The sequence below is a fragment of the Oncorhynchus mykiss genome, chromosome 26 (genome assembly GCF_057628025.1).
Source record: "Oncorhynchus mykiss isolate SJ-2025 chromosome 26, ASM5762802v1, whole genome shotgun sequence".
Taxonomy (NCBI): domain Eukaryota; kingdom Metazoa; phylum Chordata; class Actinopteri; order Salmoniformes; family Salmonidae; genus Oncorhynchus; species Oncorhynchus mykiss.
This window is the reverse complement of record NC_143047.1, coordinates 1,411,145-1,431,853: the sequence shown is the minus strand read 5'-3', so window position 1 is coordinate 1,431,853 and position 20,709 is coordinate 1,411,145. Positions and strand designations below refer to the sequence as shown.

The 20,709-nt window shown below is 42.0% G+C and overlaps 1 protein-coding gene and 1 non-coding gene across 4 annotated transcripts in view; one reads left to right on the top strand and one right to left on the bottom strand.

Moving 5' to 3' along the window:
• syt14a (synaptotagmin XIVa) overlaps positions 1-20,709 on the top strand; it is a 142,648-nt gene that overhangs the window by 73,079 nt on the left and 48,860 nt on the right. For all 3 annotated transcript variants that reach the window (XM_021585679.3, XM_021585678.3, XM_090221717.1), the window contains exons 3-4: positions 829-981; positions 6,724-6,939. In XM_021585679.3, coding sequence (XP_021441354.1) covers positions 829-981; positions 6,724-6,939 — 369 coding nt within the window. The remainder of the gene's footprint in view (positions 1-828; positions 982-6,723; positions 6,940-20,709) is intronic.
• Positions 7,380-7,435, bottom strand: LOC149971345 (U7 small nuclear RNA). The gene has a single exon (XR_016492415.1). It is a non-coding gene; the product is annotated as a U7 small nuclear RNA (small nuclear RNA).

The window sequence follows — 20,709 nt, the reverse complement described above, 5'->3', positions numbered from 1 at the left end:
TGGGGGGCTTGGTCAGGGAGAATGGGTGATCATATAAAGCAAACGTCTAGCAACCCAAAGGTTGTGTGTTCGAATCTCATCACGGACAACTTTAGTGCATTAGTAACTTTTCAGCTACTTAGCATGTTAGCTAAACATAACTTCTACCCCAACCTCTAACCCATAGCCTAGCTAACGTTAGCCACCTAGCCACAACAAATTGGAATTCGTAACATAATGGATGATGGACAGCCACAAATTAATACATAACATACCAAATGTGATGTAAAGGAGAAAACATATTGAATAAGTAGGTGTGTCCAAATTATTGACTGGTACTGTATGCTGGTGACATGATGATCGGTGCTTGGCTGTCAGTTGACAACTAAAAATTACCTTGTTCTTATCCATAATCTCATGATTTACCCTCTGCACTGAATCTGCAAGTGGTTGGCAGAGCACATGCCAAGACCAGACTGGGAACATTAGCTGTTTATTGCAGACTTTTTGTTGCAAAACCATCGGCAGAGTAGAAAATGGGTAGTTATATGACGAAAAAAGTGCTTTTTATGTGCTGTTCATCATTATGCACAGCTTTTTATTCTCAAGAAGCCAGTTTGACTCAAGCACACCATTGCCGGTGTATGTGTATATTTCTTTGTTCAAATATTAGAATATTAGCTTGAATTGATGGAAACCTAGCTAATGAAACAAACCTGGATATTTTTGCAGCAGCAATAATCATTGTACACACCTTAGGCTTTGTAAATGAGTTGAGAAATAGATGTTTTGAGAGGCCCAGTCCATTCATACAATCACCATTTTGCTCTACTTCTCTTCTCCCTGCAGTCTCTCCAGAGACGCTGGGGTTTCTGACGGCCATCGGACTCTTCCTCATTCTGATGATTATCCTGTTCTTATACCTCAACAACAAGCTGTCACTTGAGAATGCTGGGAGCCGGCCATGCCTAGACGAGTTCAGGAAAACCAAGGAGTTGCAAGGTAAATCTGAACTCTGTGTGTGTGAGCTGTAAAGAAACCCTGGGTTGAATTGACAATGCCTTGAGGGCATGTTCATATGTTTGACACAGGGAGTGCAAATGAGCAGCTGTATTATGTGCAGTAGTGATGTTTAGTTTGTCAACGATTCGTTCTTTTTGAATGACCCTTTTGGTCCTGCTTATAAAGGCTTCATGAAGCCTTCATAATGCCTTTATAAATATTACGTAAATGTTACAAATCATATATAATCTTATGTCATGCTTTATAAAAAAGTGTTCATAAATGTGGCAGAACTGTGTGACATGACCCACTATGTCAAAAATGACAGAAACCTGTGCTTTATAAAGGGTGGCTTAAACACTGCTTAATAATGGGCTTCTAAATCATATTATATTGAGGCTTCACAAAGCATTTATAACCCTGTCATGCATCTTGGTAGAGCATTGCAACACCAGGATATTGGATTCGATTCCCCGGACCACCCATAGGTAAAAATGTAAATTAGATTTTCTGTGTTCACAACTATGCTTTAACCACATCTGGGGTTGACTTGAGATCGGGTAAAAATGTAAGAAACTTACACAATTTTTTTGTGTAGTTGTCATTTAATTCAGAGAGCACTGTTGTTTGGTTAGCGGGTTTTCTGTAGTGTAGTAAACAAACATGTGATGTGATTCAGTCCCCAATGTAATGGGTGGAGTAAAACGCCAGCAACCCTCCGTATTATTAATAACTTGTTATGGCTGGGGGCAGTATTGAGTAACTTGGATGAATAAGGTGCCCAGAGTAAACTGCCTGCTACTCAGGCCCAGTTGCTAATATATGCATATTATTAGTAGATTTGAATAGAAAACACTCTGAAGTTTCTAAAACTGTTTGAATGATGTCTGAGTATAACAGAACTCATATGGCAGGAACAAACCTGAGAAAAAAATCCAACCAGGAAGTGGGAAATCTGAGGTTTGTAGTTTTTCAACTCTTTGCCTATCGAATATAGTGTCTATGGGGTCAAATTGTACTTCCTAAGGCACCCACTAGATGTCAACAGTCTATAGAACCTTGTTTGATGCTTCTACTGTGAAGGAGGGGGAATGAGAGGGGATTGAGGCAGAGGTCTGCCAGAGAGGCATGAGCTGACCACGTGCGTTCACGTGAGAGTTAGCTTGAGTTCCATTGCATTTCTGAAGACAAAGGAATTCTCCGGTTGGAACATTATTGAAGATTTATGATAAAAACATCCTAAAGATTGATTCTATATTCTATATTCTAAAGATTGATTCTATTCTACGAACTGTAATGTGACTTTTTTGACTTTGTCTGAACTAAGTGATCACGCATTGGGCATTTGGATTACTGGGCTAAACGCGCAAACAAAAAGGAGGTATTTGGAAACAAATTCTGAACTTTACCAACAAATCAAAGATTTATTGTGAAACTGGGATTCCTGGGAGTGAATTCTGATGAAGATCATCAAAGGTAAGTGAATATTTATAATGTTATTTCTGACTTCTGTTGACTCCACAACATGGCGGATATCTGTATGGCTTGATTTGTTGTCTGAGCGCTGTACTCAGATTATTGCATGGTGTGCTTTTTCGGTAAAGCTTTTTTGAAATCTGACACAGCGGTTGCATTAACCTCTCTACATTGAGATTGCAGAGCGCCAAATTCAAATACAGAAATACTCATAATAAAAATTCAGAAAAGACACAACTATTTTACATAGGTTTAAAGATGAACTTCTTGTGAATCCAACCACGGTGTCAGATTTCAAAAATCCTTTACGGCGAAAGCATACCTCACGATCATTTCGCCCAGCAGACAAATCATTAAACACTAACCAGCCAAGTAGAAGAGTTACACAAGTCAGAAATAGAGATAAAATTAATCACTTAACTTTGATGATCTTCATATGGTTGCACTCTGAAGACATTAATTTATTCAATAAATGTTCCTTTTGTTCGATAAAGTCTCTCTTTATATCCAAAAACCTCTGTTTTGTTCACGCTTTTTCTTCAGTAATCCGCAGTCACAACAGGCAGACAAAAAAAATCAAAATTCTATCTGTAAAGTTCATAGGAACATGTCAAGCAATGTTTATATTCAATCATCAGGTTGTTTTTGGCCTAAATAATCGATAATATTTCAACTGGACAATAACGTTGTCAATATAAAAGGTAAACAAGTAAGGCACTATCTCGGTCGCGCGCATGAAAAAGCTCTGTGACACGGCAGGGTCCACTCATTCAGAGTGGTCCTACTCCATAATTTTTCAGAATACAAGCCTGAAACGATTTATAAAGACTTTTGACATCTAGTGGAGGGCATAGGAACTGCAATTTGAGTCCTAAGTCAATGGATACTGTAATGGCGTTGAATAGGGAAAAAAAGAAAAAAAAAGAATAATCCTACTTCCTGAATGGATTTTTCTCGGGTTTTCGCCAGTTCTGTTATACTCAGACACTATTTTAACAGTTTTGGAAACGTTAGTGTTTTCTATCCAAATCTACCAATTATATGCATATCCTATCTTCTGGGCCTGAGTAGAAGACAGTTTAATTTGGGCACGCTTTTCATCAAAAATTCCAAATGCTGCCCCCTACCCTAGAGAAGTTAAGGAGAAGTGTATTTATAATTCCATGCATAATAGTTGTATCTTTTATCACTGTTTATTATGAGTATTTCTGTAAATTGATGTGGCTCTCTGCAAAATCACCGGATGTTTTGGAACTACTAAACATAACGCGCCAATGTAAACTCAGATTTTTGTATTTAATATGAACTTTATCGAACAAAACATACATGTATTGTATAACATTAAGTCAAGTCCTGAGTGTCATCTGATGAAGATCATCAAAGGTTAGTGATTCATTTTCTCTCTATTTCTGATTTTTATGACTCCTCTCTTTGGCTGAAAAAATGGCTGTGTTTTTCTGTGACTAGGTGCAGACCTAACATAATCATTTGGTGTGCTTTCATCGTAAAGCCTTTTTGAAATTGGACACGGTGGTGGGATTAAAAACAAGTTTATCTTAAAATGGTGTAAAATACTTCTGTTTGAGGAATTTTAATTATGAGTTTTCTGTTTTGAATTTGGAGCCCTGCACTTTCACTGACTGTTGTTATGTCTTTGTTTTAGTATGGTCAGGGCGTGAGTTGGGTGGGTTTATCTATGTTCCGTTTTCTATTTTGTGTTTTGAGTTTGGCCTGGTATGGTTCTCAATCAGAGGCAGGTGTCGTTAGTTGTCTCTGATTGAGAATCGTACTTATATATCCTTTTCCCACTTGTGTTTCGTGGGTGTTTATTTTCTGTGTCTGTGTGTTCCACACGGAACTGTTGGTTGGTTATTTCACGTGTCGTTTATTGTTTTGTTTCAGTGTTCGCTTGTTTTAATAAAGAGCATGAACACGTACCACGCTGCGCATTGGTCCTCCGATCCTTACTACTCGTCGTCGGAGGAGGAGGAGGAAGACAGCCGTTACATCATGGAAACGTATTCCAGTGGCTGTACCAAGCAAGAAGGCAGTAACTGCCTTCTAGGGTCAAAGGTCATATCAGTGGTCAGGGTCAATATGAATAAACTATTATGTCATAGTAAGGGATCAGATAACCACATCTCCATTGATCTGCCTACAATTAATTTAGCTGGACAATAAAAAAAACTTTGAAGTCATTATTCTCAGTTTCACTGAGTTACTGCTCTTTTGCTTGGTATGGATGGGTGCTGCCATTTTTTCCCTCATATGATCAGTGGTAGCAAAAAGTACTACCTCTCATACTTGAGTAAAAGTAAAGATACCTTAATAGAAAATGAAAGTCACCCAGTAAAACACTACTTGAGTAAAAGTCTAAAACTATTTGGTTTTAAATATACTTAAGTACCTATAATTTAAAATTCATTATTTTAAGCAAAATGTTGTATTTATTTACGGATAGCCAGGGTCACACTCCAACACTCAGACATCATTTAAAAACAAAGCATTTGCATTTGTGAGTCCACCAGATCAGAGGCAGTAGGGACTACCAGGGATGTTCTCTTGGTAAATGTGCTAATTGGACTATTTTCTGTCCTGCTAAGCATTCAAAATGTAACGAGTCCTTTTGGGTGTCAGGGAAAATGTATGGAGTAAAAAAGTCTATAATTGTCTTTAGGAATGTAGTAAAGTAAAAGTAAAATTTGTCAAAAATATAAATAGTAATGTAGATAGTAGATACCCCACCAAAACTATTTAAGTAGTAGTTTAAAGTATTTTTACTAAAGTACTTTACACCACTGCATATGATACTGTAGGGCCAGGAGATTTCCTAGTCAGGTCTACTCTTTTGGGTAGTTTGTTGCCTCTACCAGATGACTGTCCACTGCCATCTTGGCTCAAAGTAGCCTCTAATTTGACTCTTGATTGTTGTTGTGAAACATTCGACCTGATATGGGGCAAAAAGTATACATTATTTATGAAACAATATTAGGAAAAGTTACTGCATGTTTAGTGGTGACATAGCCTTTCTATTCTGAACAAAAACATGAATGCAACAGTGTTAGTCACATGTTTCATGAGCTCGTCTGAGTGTGCCAGAGCGCAGAATCACAACTGACAAATTTACGAACGCTCAACACCTGTTGAATATGGACGGTGTCAGTAAACTTTGGGGGAAAAGCATTTTAAATTGTCGCCAGCAGCACAGTTGCAGACACCAACACTCTGGATAACATAAAAACAGTCTAACCAGCTCTGCTAGAATGAGTAAAATGGTCAGAGTGAGCTGTTCTCTCATTTGGGTATGGAAGTAGCTAGCAAGCTAGCCAACGTTAGCCAGTTAACTTGGGTGCTTGACTGCTGTTGTTAGGTCAGAATGCTCAGGTCAACAGAGCACACTCTGGCGGTGGGGTTCTGGTCTGGGCAGGCATAAGCTATAGACAACGAACACAATTGCGTTTTACCAATGCCATTTTAATGCACAGAGATAGCGTGACAAGATCCTGAGGCCCGTTTGTTGTAAAGATCGGACCCTTTTCTTCAATTTTCACCTAAAATGACATACCCAAATCTAACTGCCTGTAGCTCAGGACCTGAAGCAAGAATATGCATATTCTTGATGCCATTTGAAAGGAAACACTTTGAAGTTTATGGAAATGTGAAATTAATGTAGGAGAATATAACACATTAGATCTGGTAAAAGATAATACAAAGAAAAAAACATTACTTAATTTTTTTCTTCATCTTTGAAATGCAAGAGAAAGGCCAATATATGACTTAGGAATATAGGTGCAATTCAGATGTTGGCCTCTAGATGGCATCAGTGTATGTGCAACGTTTTAGACTGATCCAATGAACCATTGAATTTCTGTTCAAAATGTTGTATCAAGACTGCCCAAATGTGCCTAATTGGTTTATTAACACATTTTCAAGTTCATAACTGTGCACTCTCCTCAAACAATAGCATGGTATTCTTTCACTATAATAGCTACTATAAATTGGACAGTGCAGTTAGATTAACAAGAATTTAAGCTTTCTGCCGATATCAGATATGTCTGTCCTGGGAAATGTTCTTGTTACTTACAACCTCAAGCTAATCACATTAGCCTACGTTAGCTTAACCGTAACGTGGGGAGGGGGCAGCGATCAAGTAGAGGTTGAAATAAAAATGAAAAAAACTGGTAATTAAAGCTGATCCTACATTTGATCTTAAGTACAGAAATCCACCGGAACATATCTCTTTCCCTTTTTATCTTCCACCTCTAGAAAAGATCTACCCTGACGGTGACCTGAAGGGTTCGTCGTCAGACAGCGAGGATGAGGTGATGGGCCAGTACCAAGAAGCAATCAACCGTTCGCAGGGTCTCCGAGGCGGGGCTAGCGGCAGCCAGTCAAATGGCTACGGCTGGGAGATGAGGCAGAAGTACAGCCCCCTATCAGCCGAGTATGACGGCTACAGCAGCGAGGCCTCGGCAGAGGACGGTAGGTTATGTCTATAAGGCAAAGGTGGGCAATCTTAGGGCAACGGTGGGCACAGTGTGGGTGCTGTCTTTTGTAACTACATTGAAAAGCGTCAGTAAAAAATTCTATGTTAACCTGCGGGAGCCACAAGAGTGCGGCCATCAAACAGTGCACTGTAGATTCTATTTCAGAACCACCCGGCAGTGGGGAGCGCCTTTCTTCAGCAGGCCACGCCCAGCCCCCAACAGCATTCATAATGAGGAGATCACGTACACCTCCCACATTAAGAAATACTATAGTACACTATAGTTACATTTTTTGCTGTCTTTACTGTAGTATTTACAGTTACTTTAGTAACAAAAAAACTGTAGTACATACTATAGTAATAACTGTTTTTGCGGACTGTAGTACACTGTAGTATTTACTATAATGTTTGTATTTTATGATCTTTGACATAGCAGTGGGGCTTTGTCCTTGAGGAAACCTACTGGACAAAATACTCAAAGAGCTAATTTTCCATAACCTGTAGGTAGGTAGAACTGAGGTCTGAACAGATAGTTCAAAGCTTTAGCTCTTTTTTTTATAACCTGTAGGCAACACAATATATGGCTTTTCTTGGCATGTAGGTTTCTCACTGATAGGTGGCACAAATGTGGACATGGGGAGGGGAATGGGCAGGGTATATGCAAATTAAAAACTGTAGTATATACCAGAGGTGGGACCAAGTCATTGTTTTACAAGTCACAAGTAAGTCTCAAGTCTTAGCCCTCAAGTCCCAAGTCAAATCTCAAGTCCTAAACCTTGAGTTTCGAGTCCTAAACAAGTCATAATGTACTCTTCACCAAATGTAATACCATTTCATGTTTTTAACAAGAGTAATAGTATATTACATTTACGCAAATCATGAATGCTTTAAAACATATATTTATTACTTTCCAAATAAACTTTATATTTCCATGGAAATACATGAGTAGCTAGCTATAAGTAAGATCCCCCCCCCCCACCCCACCCCAATAGCGATGGACTATCGAGGATCGCTATGGGGCGCAATCGAGCGATGTAGGCTTGTACACAATCGCCCAACAATAACACACACACACTGTTACAATAGGCTAACATATGTCAATGGCTTTAGGAACAGCAGCAACATCAGGCAGGATTTAGGCTCATTTGAATTCACCCGCCGACGTTCCTCTGCACTGCCACGTGCAACTATTTCTCAGCTGGCTCAATTTGATTTCCTGCTGTCCGATTCAAACTGTAATCCGTTAAATGAAGAGTGGATGCGCTGCACCTTTTTTTTAATAGCATCATTTTAAATATTTGGGCTTGGGGAGGGTATCAAGTCAGTTCGAGTCAAAAGGCTCAAGTCCAAGTTATGTCACAAGTCATTGGTGTTAAAGTCAAAGTCGAGTTGCAAGTCATCATATATGTGCCTCAAGTCCACACCTCTGGTATATACTATAGTACTATAGTAATTACTGTTGTGTTTTTGCAGACTGTAGTGTTAGTGCGGATATTAATTTTCCACTGAACAAAAATATAAACATGTAAAGTGTCGGTCCCATGTTTCGTGAGCTGAAATAAAAGATCCCAGAAATGTTCCATAACGCACAAAAAGCACAAATTTGTTTACATCCCTGTTAGTGAGCATTTCTTTGAACCAAGATGAAGTAGCAGTCGAACGTGTGTTTGTCTTTGTCTTATCCCGTGTCCTATCCCTTGTAAATAGCCAGTCTTTTTCATATATCTACGAACTAAATATACATTCCTGCAACCCGCCTCACCCAATGTGGTACGGATCTGTTATATTTATTCCTTAGAACTGGAACCTCCATCAGGAGCTATTCAGCTAACTAGCTAATAGTCTTTGTTAGCCACGGCTAGAGGTCTTCACCTTTAGATCGGACACCAGCCAGCCTTAGCTCGGACAATACCTGCCAGTCTGCACAGCGCGATATCAACCCAGAGCATATCAGACTGCTTCTCTCTACCACATCACCGGATTCCTGCCACTCTGGATCATTACACCAGATCATCGCAGCTAGGTAGCTGCAAACGAGTGGCTAACCGAAGCAAGCGTCAGTTAGCCTTGAGCTAGCCTCAAGCTAGGCCCATATACCAGCTAATTCTAGGGCTACAATACCTCTTTTGCCAATTGGCCTGGACCCATTATTATTGTCGATGCGGAGCCACGCCGATCCATCACGACTGGTCTGCCAACGTAATCGCCCAATGTTGTCTCAACAGGCTATTCTGTTACGATGTCGCCGATGAACCATCTGCTAGCCCCGGTCCGCTAGCTTTCTGAACGCCATGTCTCCCGCTCGCCTAGCGTAGTACTGACTCCCGAACGGCTCCCTGACTCACCTATTAATGCTCATTGGACCTTATGATCACTCGACTACACAGCTACACACCCTGGACTGTTTCAATAACACGGTACCTCATTTTGTTTATCTGTCGGCCTCAGCCTCGAACTCAGGTCCTCTATGTACCTACAGTGCCTTGCGAAAGTATTCGGCCCCCTTGAACTTTGCAACCTTTTGCCACATTTCAGGCTTCAAACATAAAGATATAAAACTGTATTTTTTTTGTGAAGAATCAACAACAAGTGGGACACAATCATGAAATGGAACAACATTTATTGGATATTTCAAACTTTTTTAACAAATCAAAAACTGAAAAATTGGGCGTGCAAAATTATTCAGCCCCTTTATTTTCAGTGCAGAAAACTCTCTCCAGAAGTTCAGTGAGGATCTCTGAATGATCCAATGTTGACCTAAATGACTAATGATGATAAATACAATCCACCTGTGTGTAATCAAGTCTCCGTATAAATGCACCTGCACTGTGATAGTCTCAGAGGTCCGTTAAAAGCGCAGAGAGCATCATGAAGAACAAGGAACACACCAGGCAGGTCCGAGATACTGTTGTGAAGAAGTTTAAAGCCGGATTTGGATACAAAAAGATTTCCCAAGCTTTAAACATCCCAAGGAGCACTGTGCAAGCGATAATATTGAAATGGAAGGAGTATCAGACCACTGCAAATCTACCAAGACCTGGCCGTCCCTCTAAACTTTCAGCTCATACAAGGAGAAGACTGATCAGAGATGCAGCCAAGAGGCCCATGATCACTCTGGATGAACTGCAGAGATCTACAGCTGAGGTGGGAGACTCTGTCCATAGGACAACAATCAGTCGTATATTGCACAAATCTGGCCTTTATGAAAGAGTGGCAAGAAGAAAGCCATTTCTTAAAGATATCCATAAAAAGTGTCGGTTAAAGTTTGCCACAAGCCACCTGGGAGACACACCAAACCTGTGGAAGAAGGTGCTCTGGTCAGATGAAGCCAAAATTGAACTTTTTGGCAACAATGCAAAACGTTATGTTTGGCGTAAAAGCAACACAGCACATCACCCTGAACACACCATCCCCACTGTCAAACATGGTGGTGGCAGCATCATGGTTTGGGCCTGCTTTTCTTCAGCAGGGACAGGGAAGATGGTTAAAATTGATGGGAAGATGGATGGAGCCAAATACAGGACCATTCTGGAAGAAAACCTGATGGAGTCTGCAAAAGACCTGAGACTGGGACGGAGATTTGTCTTCCAACAAGACAATAATCCAAAACATAAAGCAAAATCTACAATGGAATGGTTCAAAAATAAACATATCCAGGTGTTAGAATGGCCAAGTCAAAGTCCAGACCTGAATCCAATCGAGAATCTGTGGAAAGAACTAAAAACTGCTGTTCACAAATGCTCTCCATCCAACCTCACTGAGCTCAAGCTGTTTTGCAAGGAGGAATGGGAAAAAATTTCAGTCTCTCGATGTGCAAAACTGATAGAGACATACCCCAAGCGACTTACCGCTGTAATCGCAGCAAAAGGTGGCGCTACAAAGTATTAACTTAAGGGGGCTGAATAATTTTGCACGCCCAATTTTTCAGTTTTTGATTTGTTAAAAAAGTTTGAAATATCCAATAAATGTCGTTCCACTTCATGATTGTGTCCCACTTGTTGTTGATTCTTCACAAAAAAAATACAGTTTTATATCTTTATGTTTGAAGCCTGAAATGTGGCAAAAGGTCGCAAAGTTCAAGGGGGCCGAATACTTTCGCAAGGCACTGTAATTGACCTGCTCTGCCCATTCAACGCCATTTACCCGTTGTTGTCTTAGCTCTCCTGATGAACACCTGTGATTGCTTTATTCCTCTCTCTAATGTCAATACTGCTGTCTTGGCTAGTTCTTATTGTTTTATTTCAGTGTAGAGCCCTCAGTACCGCTCAACATGCCTAAGCTCTTTTGTCTCAACCCAAACACGTGGAGACCTCACCTGGCTTAACTGGTGCCTCCAGAGACGAAACCTCTCTCATCGTCACCCCATGCCTAGGTCTACCTGCACTGTACTCACATCCTACCATACCCTTGTCTGTACATTATGCCCTGAATCTATTCTACCATGCCCAGAAATCTGCTCCTTTTATTCTCTGTTCCCAACGCACTAGACGACCAGTTCTTATAGCCTTCAGCCGTACCCTTATCCTACTCCTCCTCTGTTCCTCTAGTGACGTAGAGGTTAACCAAGGCCCTGTAGCTCTCAGTTCCACATCTATTTTCCAGGTGCTATCATTTGTTGACTTCTGTAATCGCAAAACCTTGGTTTCATGCATGTTAACATCAGTAGCCTCCTCCCTAAGTTTGTTTTATCCACTGCTTTAGCACACTCTGCCAACCCTGATGTGCTAGCCGTGTCTGAATCCTGGCTTAGGAAGGTCACCAAAAATTCTGAGATTTCCATCCCCAATGTCACGATCGTCGTAAGAAGCGGACCAAAGCGCAGCGTGGTGTGAATGCATCATTTAATAGATGACGAAAAAACACAAAGTAAACTGTACAAAAAAAAGAACTGTGCTGACACAAGCAACTAACATAGACATCCAACATAGAATGCTCACCCAGCTCACGTCCTGACCAACACTAAAACAAGGAAAACACAAAAGAACTATGGTCAGAACGTGACACCCAACTATAACATTTTCCGCCGAGATAGAACTGCCAAAAGGCGCGGACTTGCAATCTACTGCAGAGAGTGTCTGCAGTGTTCTGTCATGCTATCCAAGTCCGTGCCCAGTTCGAGTTTCTACTTTTAAGAAATAAGTTTTTATTTTCAGAAATAAGTCTCTCACTGTTGCCGCTTATTTTAGACCTCCCTCAGGCCCCAGCTGTGCCCTGGACACCATATGTGAATTGTTTGCAACCCTTTTATCTTCAGAGTTTGTACTAAGACATCAGAGGTGAATTTAGAGGACAGGTGACCAATACTGGGATATGCTTAACACCCCGGCCATCCTACAATCTAAGCTTGATGCCCTCAATCTCACACAAATTATAGAGGAATCTACCAGGTACAACCCTAAATCCGTAAACACGGGCACCCTCATAGATATCATCCTGACCAACCTGCCCTCTAAATACACCTCTGATGTCTTCAACCAGGATCTCAGCGATCACTGCCTCATTGCCTGCGTCTGTAATGGGTCCGCGGTCAAACGACCACCCCTCATCACTGTCAAACGCTCCCTAAAACACTTCAGCGAGCAGGCCTTTCTAATCGACCTGGCCCAGGTATCCTGGAAGGATATTGACATCATCCCGTCAGTAGAGGATGACTGGTTATTCTTTAAAAGTGCTTTCCTCTCCATCTTAAATAAGCATGCCCCATTCAAAAAATTAGAACCAAGAACAGATATAGCCCTTGGTTCACTCCAGACTTGACTGCCCTTGACCAGCACAAAAACATCCTGTGGCGTATTGCATTAGCATCGAATAGCCCCTGCGATATGCAACTTTCCAGGGAAGTTAGGAACCAATGTACACAGTCAGTTAGGAAAGCAAAGGCTAACTTTTTCAAACAGAAATGTTCATCCTGTAGCACAAATTACAAAATGTTTTGGAACACTGTTAAGTCCATGGAGAGCAACTCCTCCTGGCAACTCCTCCCAGCTGCCCACTGCTCTGAGCCTAGGAAACACTGTCACCACCGATAAATCTACTGTAATCGAGAATGTCAATAAGCATATATCTACGGCTCGCCATGCTTTCCACCTGGCTATCCCTACCCCGGCCAACAGCTCTGCACCCCCCGCAGCAACTTGCCCAAGCTCCCCCTGCTTTTCCTTCACCCAAATCCAGATAGCTGATGTTCTGAAAGAGCTGCAAAATCTGGACACCTACAAATCAGCTGGGCTAGACAATCTGGACCCTCTCTTTCTAAAATTATCAGCCGCAATTGTTGCAACCCCTATGACTAGCCTGTTCACCCTCTCTTTTGTATCGTCTGAGATCCCTAAAGATTGGAAAGCTGCCGTGGTCACCCCCCTCTTCAAATGGGGAGACACTCCAGACCCAAAATGTTACAGACCTATATCAATCCTGCCCTGCCTTCCTAAAGTCTTTGAAAGCTAGTCAACAAGTTAACAAACAGATCACCGACCATTTCGAATCCCACCATACCTTCTCCGCTATGCAATCTGGTTTCCGAGCTGTTCATGGGTGCACCTCAGCCACGCTCAAAATCCTAAACAATAGCATAACCGCCATAAAAGACAGTACTATGCTGCCGTCTTCATCGACCTGGCCAAGGCTTTCTACTCTGTCAATCACCATGGACTCAACAGCCTTGGTTTCTCAAATGACTGCCTCGCCTGGTTCACTAACTGCTTCTCAGATAGAGTTCAGCGTGTCAAATCGGAGGGCCTGTTGTCCGGCCTTCTGGCAGTCTCTATGGGGGTGCCACAGGGTTCAATTCTCGGGCCGACTCTTTTCTCTGTATATATCAATGATGTCGCTCTTGCTGCTGATGATTATTTGATCCACCTCTAAGCATAAGAAATCATTCTGTATACTTCTGGCCCTTCTTTGGACACAGTGTTTACAAACCTCCAGACGAGCTTCAATGGCATACAACACTCCTTCTGTGGCCTCCAACTGCTCTTAAATGCTAGTAAAACTAAATGCATGCTCTTCAACCAATCGCTGCCCGCACCCGCCCGCCCGATGGTTCTGAATATGTGGACAACTACAAATACCTAGGTGTCTGGTTAGACTGTAAACTCTCCTTCCAGACTCACATTAAGCATCTCCAATCCACTTCGGCTATGTCATTTACAAAATAGCCTCCAACACTCTACTCAGCAAATTGGATGTAGTCTATCACAGTGCCATCCGTTTTTTCACCAAAGCCCCATATACTACCCACCACTGCAACCTGTATGCTCTCTTTGGCTGGCCGTCACTACATATCCATCGCCAAACCCTCTGACTTCAGGTCATCTATAAGTCTATGCTAGGTAAAGCCCTGCCTTAGCTTACTGGTCACCATAGCACGCTCTCCAGCAGGTATATTTCATTGGTCTTCCCCAAAGCCAATTCTTCCTTTGGCCGCCTTTGCTTCCAGTTCTCTGCTGCCAATGACTGGAATGAATAGCAAAAATCACTGAAGCTGGAGACTCATATCTCCTTCACTAACTTTAAGCATCAGCTGTCAGAGCAGCTTACCGATCATTGCACCTGTGCACAGCCATCTGTAAATAGCCCACCCAACTACCTCATCCCCATATTGTTGTTTATTTTTTGCTCTTTTGCACCCCAGTATCTCTACTTGCACATCATCATCTGCAAATCTATCACTCCAGTGTTAATGCTAATGTAACAGTACAAATTTAGACCGTCCCCTCGCCCATAGCCGGGCGCGAACTAGGGACCTTCTGCACACATCAACAGTCACCCTCGAAGCATCGTTACCCATCGCTCCACAAAAGCCGCGGCCCTTGCAGAGCAAGGGGAACTACTACTTCAAGGTCTCAGAGCAAGTGACGTCACTGATTGAAACGCTATTTAGCGCCCACGCTAACTAAGCTAGCCGTTTCACATCCGTTACACTAAATTGTAATTATTTTTGCCACTATGGCCTATTTATTGCCTTACCTCCCTAATCTTACTACATTTGCACACACTATATATAGATTTTTCTATTGTGTTATTGGCTTTCCGTTTGTTTATCCCATGTGTAACTCTTTGTTGTTGTTGTTGTTGCACTGCTTTGCTATATCTTGGCCAAGTCGCAGTTGTACATGAGAACTTGTTCTCAACTGGCCTACCTGGTTAAATAAAGGTTAAATAAATAAAAAATCTAATTCTCCTTTGCCAAGATAATCCATCCACCTGACAGGTGTGTGATATCAAGAAGCTGATTAAACAGCAAGCTCATTACACATGTGCACCTTGTGCTGGGGACAATAGAAGGCCACTCTAAAATGTGCAGTTTTTTCACACAACACAATGATACAGATGTCTCAATTTGTGAGGGAGCATGCAAATGGCATGCTGCCTATACGAATGTCGACCAGAGCTGTTGCCAGAGAATTAAATGTCTATTACTCTACTATAAGTCACCTCCAACGTCGTTTTAGAGATTTTGGAAGTACCACCATCCGGCCTCACAACCACAGACCACATGTAACCATGCAAGCCCTGGACCTCCACATCCGGCTTCTTCACCTGCGGGATCATCTGAGACCAGCCATCCGGAAAACTGATGAAACTGTGGGTTTGCACAAACGAAGAATTTCTGCAAATATTTTCAGAGACCTTCTCAGGGAAGCTCATTGTCCTCACCAGAGTCTTGACCTGACTGCAGCTCGGCGCCATAACTGACAACGGTGGGAAAATACTCACCTTCGATGGCCACTGGCATGCTGGAGAAATGTGCTATTCACAGATCAATCCCGGTTTCAACTATCTGTGACCAACAGATGCATATCTTTATTCCCAGTTGTGAAATCCATAGATTAGGGCCTAATGAATTTATTTCAATTGACTGATTTCCTTATATGAACTGTAACTCAAAAGAATCTTTGAAATAATTGCATTCTGAGTTTATATTTTTGTTCAGTGTAGTATTTCCTGTAAAGTTTTTGCGGACATTACTGTAGTATTTTAATACTTTAGTATTTTTGTGGTCTGTAGTACAGTGTAGTATTTACTCAATTATTCTACAGTATACTACAACATTCTATAGTAAGTACTGCACATGATTGAGGTACAGTGCATTCTGAAAGTATTCAGACCCCTTGACTTTTTCCACAATTGTTACATTACAGTCTTATTCTAAAATTGATTTAAAAAAAATGTTTTCCCTCCATCAATCTCCACACAATACCCCATAATGACAAAGTAAAAACAGGTGTTTAGACATTTTTGCATATAAATTAAAAAGTAATAATGAAATATCACATTTACATAAGTATTCAGACCCTTTAATCAGTACATTGGGATTTTGGTCACATCCCTGACCAAGGCTATTCTACCCCAATTGCTCAGTTTGGCCGTACGACCAGCTCCAGGAAGAGTATTGGTGGTTCCAAACTTCTTCCATTTAAGAATGATGGAGGCCACTCTGTTCTTGGGGACCTTCAATACTGCAGGATTTTTTTGGTACCCTTCCCCAGATCTGTGCCTCGATACAATCCTGTCTTGGAGCTCTACGGACAATTCTTTCGACTTCATGGATTAGTTTTTGCGCAGACATGCACTATCAACTGTGGGACCTTATATAGGCAGCTGTGGGCCTTTCCAAATCATGTCCAATTAATTAGATTTACCACCGGTAGACTCCAATGAAATTGTAGAAACATCTCAAGGAAGATCAATGGACACAGGATGCACCTGAGCTCAATTTCAAGTCTCATAGGAAAGGGTCTGAATACATATGTAAATAAGATATTTCATTTTTTTTTTTTTTTTATACATTTGCAAACATTTCTAAAAACCTGATTTTGCTTTGTCATTATGGGGTATTTGGTGTAGATTGATGAGGTGAAAAAAATATGTAATCCGTTTTAGAATAAGGCTGTAACGCAACAAAATGTGGAAAACGACAAGGGGTCTGAATTCTTTCCGAATGCACTGTATACTATAGTGTGTAGTACAGTATTCTACAGTATACTACAGAATTCTATAGTAAGCATAGTTGTCTAATAGCTTTGGCCTCTTGGCTTTGGATGTTCCTGTGCCATTGCCCCCTATCCGGACTCCTTTCCAGCGAGATTCTGCCTCGGACTCCCATCCTCCACATTCCCGTGGGGACTCGGCCTCGGATCAGCTGTGCTCCTCCTCTCATCAGACCTCAAGGGTGTCTAACACACTAGCTCCTCCGCCAGCCACAAGGGTTTTGCAGCCGGCTTTTAAAGAACTGATTGGAACTATGAAAGACTCCAACAATCGTCCAATTACACTGCTCAAAAAAATAAAGGGAACACTAAAATAACACATCCTAGATCTGAATGAATGAAATATTCTTATTAAATACTTTTTTCTTTACATAGTTGAATGTGCTGACAACAAAATCACACAAAAATGATCAATGGTAATCAAATTTATCAACCCATGGAGGTCTGGATTTGGAATCACACTCAAAATTACAGTGGAAAACCACACTACAGGCTGATCCAACTTTGATGTAATGTCCTTAAAACAAGTCAAAATGAGGCTCAGTAGTGTGTGTGGCCTCCACATGCCTGTATGACCTCCCTACAATGCCTGGGCATGCTCCTGATGAGGTGGATCTCCTGAGGGATCTCCTCCCAGACCTAGACTAAAGCAGCAATTCCTGGACAGTCTGTGGTGGATGGAGCGAGACATGATGTCCCAGATGTGCTCAATTGGATTCAGGTCTGGGGAACGGGCGGGCCAGTCCATAGCATCAATGCCTTCCTCTTGCAGGAACTGCTGACACACTCCAGCCACATGAGGTCTAGTATTGTCTTGCATTAGGAGGAACCCAGGGCCAACCGCACCAGCATATGGTCTCACAAAGGGTCTGAGGATCTCATCTCGGTACCTAATGGCAGTCAGGCTACCTCTGGCGAGCACATGGAGGGCTGTGCGGCCCCCCAAAGAAATGCCACCCCACACCATGACTGACCCACCGCCAAACCAGTCATGCTGGAGGATGTTGCAAGCAGCAGAACGTTCTCCACAGCATCTACAGACTGTCACGTCTGTCACATATGCTCAGTGTGAACCTGCTTTCATCTGTGAAGAGCACAGGGCGCCAGTGGCGAATTTGCCAATCTTGGTGTTCTCTGGCAAATGAAAAACGTCCTGCACGGTGTTGGGCTGTAAGCACAACCCCCACCTGTGGATGTCGGGCCCTCATACCACCCTCATGATGTCTGTTTCTGACCGTTTGAGCAGACACATGAACATTTGTGGCCTGCTGGAGGTCATTTTGCAGGGCTCTGGCAGTGCTCTTCCTGCTCCTCCTTGCACAAAGGCGGAGGTAGCGGTCCTGCTGCTGGGTTGTTGCCCTCCTACGGCCTCCTCCACGTCTCCTGATGTACTGGCCTGTCTCCTGGTAGCGCCTCTATGCTCTGGACACTACGCTGACAGACACAGCAAACCTTCTTGCCACAGCTCGCATTGATGTGTCATCCTGAATTAGCTGCACTACCTGAGCCACTTGTGTGGTTTGTAGACTCCATCTCATGCTAACACTAGAGTGAAAGCACCGCCAGCATTCAAAAGTGACCAGAACATCAGCCAGGAAGCATAGGAACTGAGAAGTGGTCTGTGGTCCCCACCTGCAGAACCACTCCTTTATTGGGGGTGTCTTGCTAATTGCCTATAATTTCCACCTGTTGTCTATTCCATTTGCAGAACAGCATGTGACATTTATTGTCAATAAGTGTTGCTTCCTAAGTGGATAATTTGATTTCACAGAAGTGTGATTGACTTGGAGTTACAGTGTGTTCCCTTTATTTTTTTGAGCAGTGTATTTCAGGCGCAGTGCCATCACTGAGTCGTGGCAGCGAAAGATTCAGTTGGTTGCTGACACTGGCTACGAGTCTACTGCAGCTCTGTTGGAGTTACTTTTGTGACTAACTTTGACAACTTTCGGAAAGAGAAGATGCTTTACAGAGAAGATGTAGTCCATCCAAATCACCTTTATGCCTGGACTCGGTCCTCGCATTTTAAGGCTGCACTGAGCCATTGACTTACCAACACCCCAAGTCCCACTCAGTTAATCCCAACCAACAATTATCATCATACTGCAGGCCTGCAACAGGTACCCATCATTGACTCTTGTTTTAACCCACATCCTCACTCGAGGCATAGGGCCAATGGTACAGTTCTAGAAAATATTGTATTTTACCAATTCAAGCTAGCCATATGGTATTTAAAAATTAGGGGTTACCAACTGAGAATAGTATGTTTGTATTAGAGACTCCGTCTGATTTGAAATCCCGCAGCTGTGGCATTGGACTGATTCATGTAAATGCCAGAAGTTTGATTCAAAATTGACTTTATTATTTACAGATATTTACAGAAGTATCTCTCATTACCTCTGTCCCTAAGCAATTTGAATGTCTGAAATGTCCTAAATGTGTGCCTTGGTAATAGACCTTTTTCCTGTACACAACACACTGACATCACGCACAGATGCGCACGACTCTTGGCGGCAGTAAGAAAGCCATTGCCATCTTCACCCGTTCAACATAGCCTACATTTACGTTTGTATTACTTGTTGGGGTTCTCATACGCTTACGATGATTCTTGCTTGAAATGTCGCTAAGATTACATTGGTTTGTAAAATCTTTGCAAAATAATAATTTTTGATGCACCAGTTATTAGAGTTCTTTGAGGGCTGTCTTTGTATCAGCTTGACAGGGGATATACACAGCCTTGGCTATGTCCGATGAGAATTCTCTGGAGAGATCATACGATCGGCATTTGATTGTGAGGTATTCTCGATCGCGTGAACATAAGGATTTGAGTTCCTGTATGTTATCATAATTACACCATGAGTCGTTAATCATGAATCATATACCCTCGCTCTTCTTCTTCCCGGAGAGATGTTTATTCCTGTCTGCGTGATGAACTGAGAATCCAGCTGGCTGGATAGTATATCCCTAGAGAGCCGTGTTGTGCGCGCCTCCTAAACCCGTTGTTTTGGGTTGGCTTCTGGAATCAGTTCAATTGCCTTGGGGGGTGCGAACAAAGGATCTGCTTCAGGAATGTCGTATTCCTGGTTGTGATGCTGGTAGTCCTGGTGAGTTACCGCCACTCTGATATCCAATAGTTCTCACTGGCTGTGTGTAATAACATAAAAACAATGTAAGAAATAATACATAAAAAAAAACAGTTTCCTAAGAGCAAGAAGCGAGGCAGCCTTCTCTGTCCGTGCCATTTTCACTTGTCTTTGATGATGTGCTATATTGTTTAAACCACAAAAATCATTCTGCTGCCTTATTTATTGACTTGTCGAAGGCGTTTGATACAGATGACAATTTCTTACTTGTTCAAAGGTTGTCTGAAATAGGCCTAGATCAGGCATCTTGCAACTGTAAGAGTCTCCACCTTAGCTGAAATGCCTGGGGGCACGATCCCTCCCAACAAGTTTTCACTACATGTCCTGTTCGCTTGCAGTGAGTACACTGTTTAGTGTGCTGTTTAGGCATAACATAGTTAGATGTAATGGAACATGCCTGGTTAAGATTCTTGTGCTAGATTCAATATCATATTTGAAATAGTATCTTGTGCCCTGCTTAAAGGCCATGATCCTACTCCAGTCTGCATGAGATGGACTCCAAAGAGCGAGCAAGTTTGCTTTGAGCCACTCTAAGATGTCTGCATTGGGTTTTATTGTTTAACAGCTGGTTGATAATTGTGCCATCCTTAAAATCATTTGTGGCTCTATGGTCAATTTAACTTGGAATTGAGAG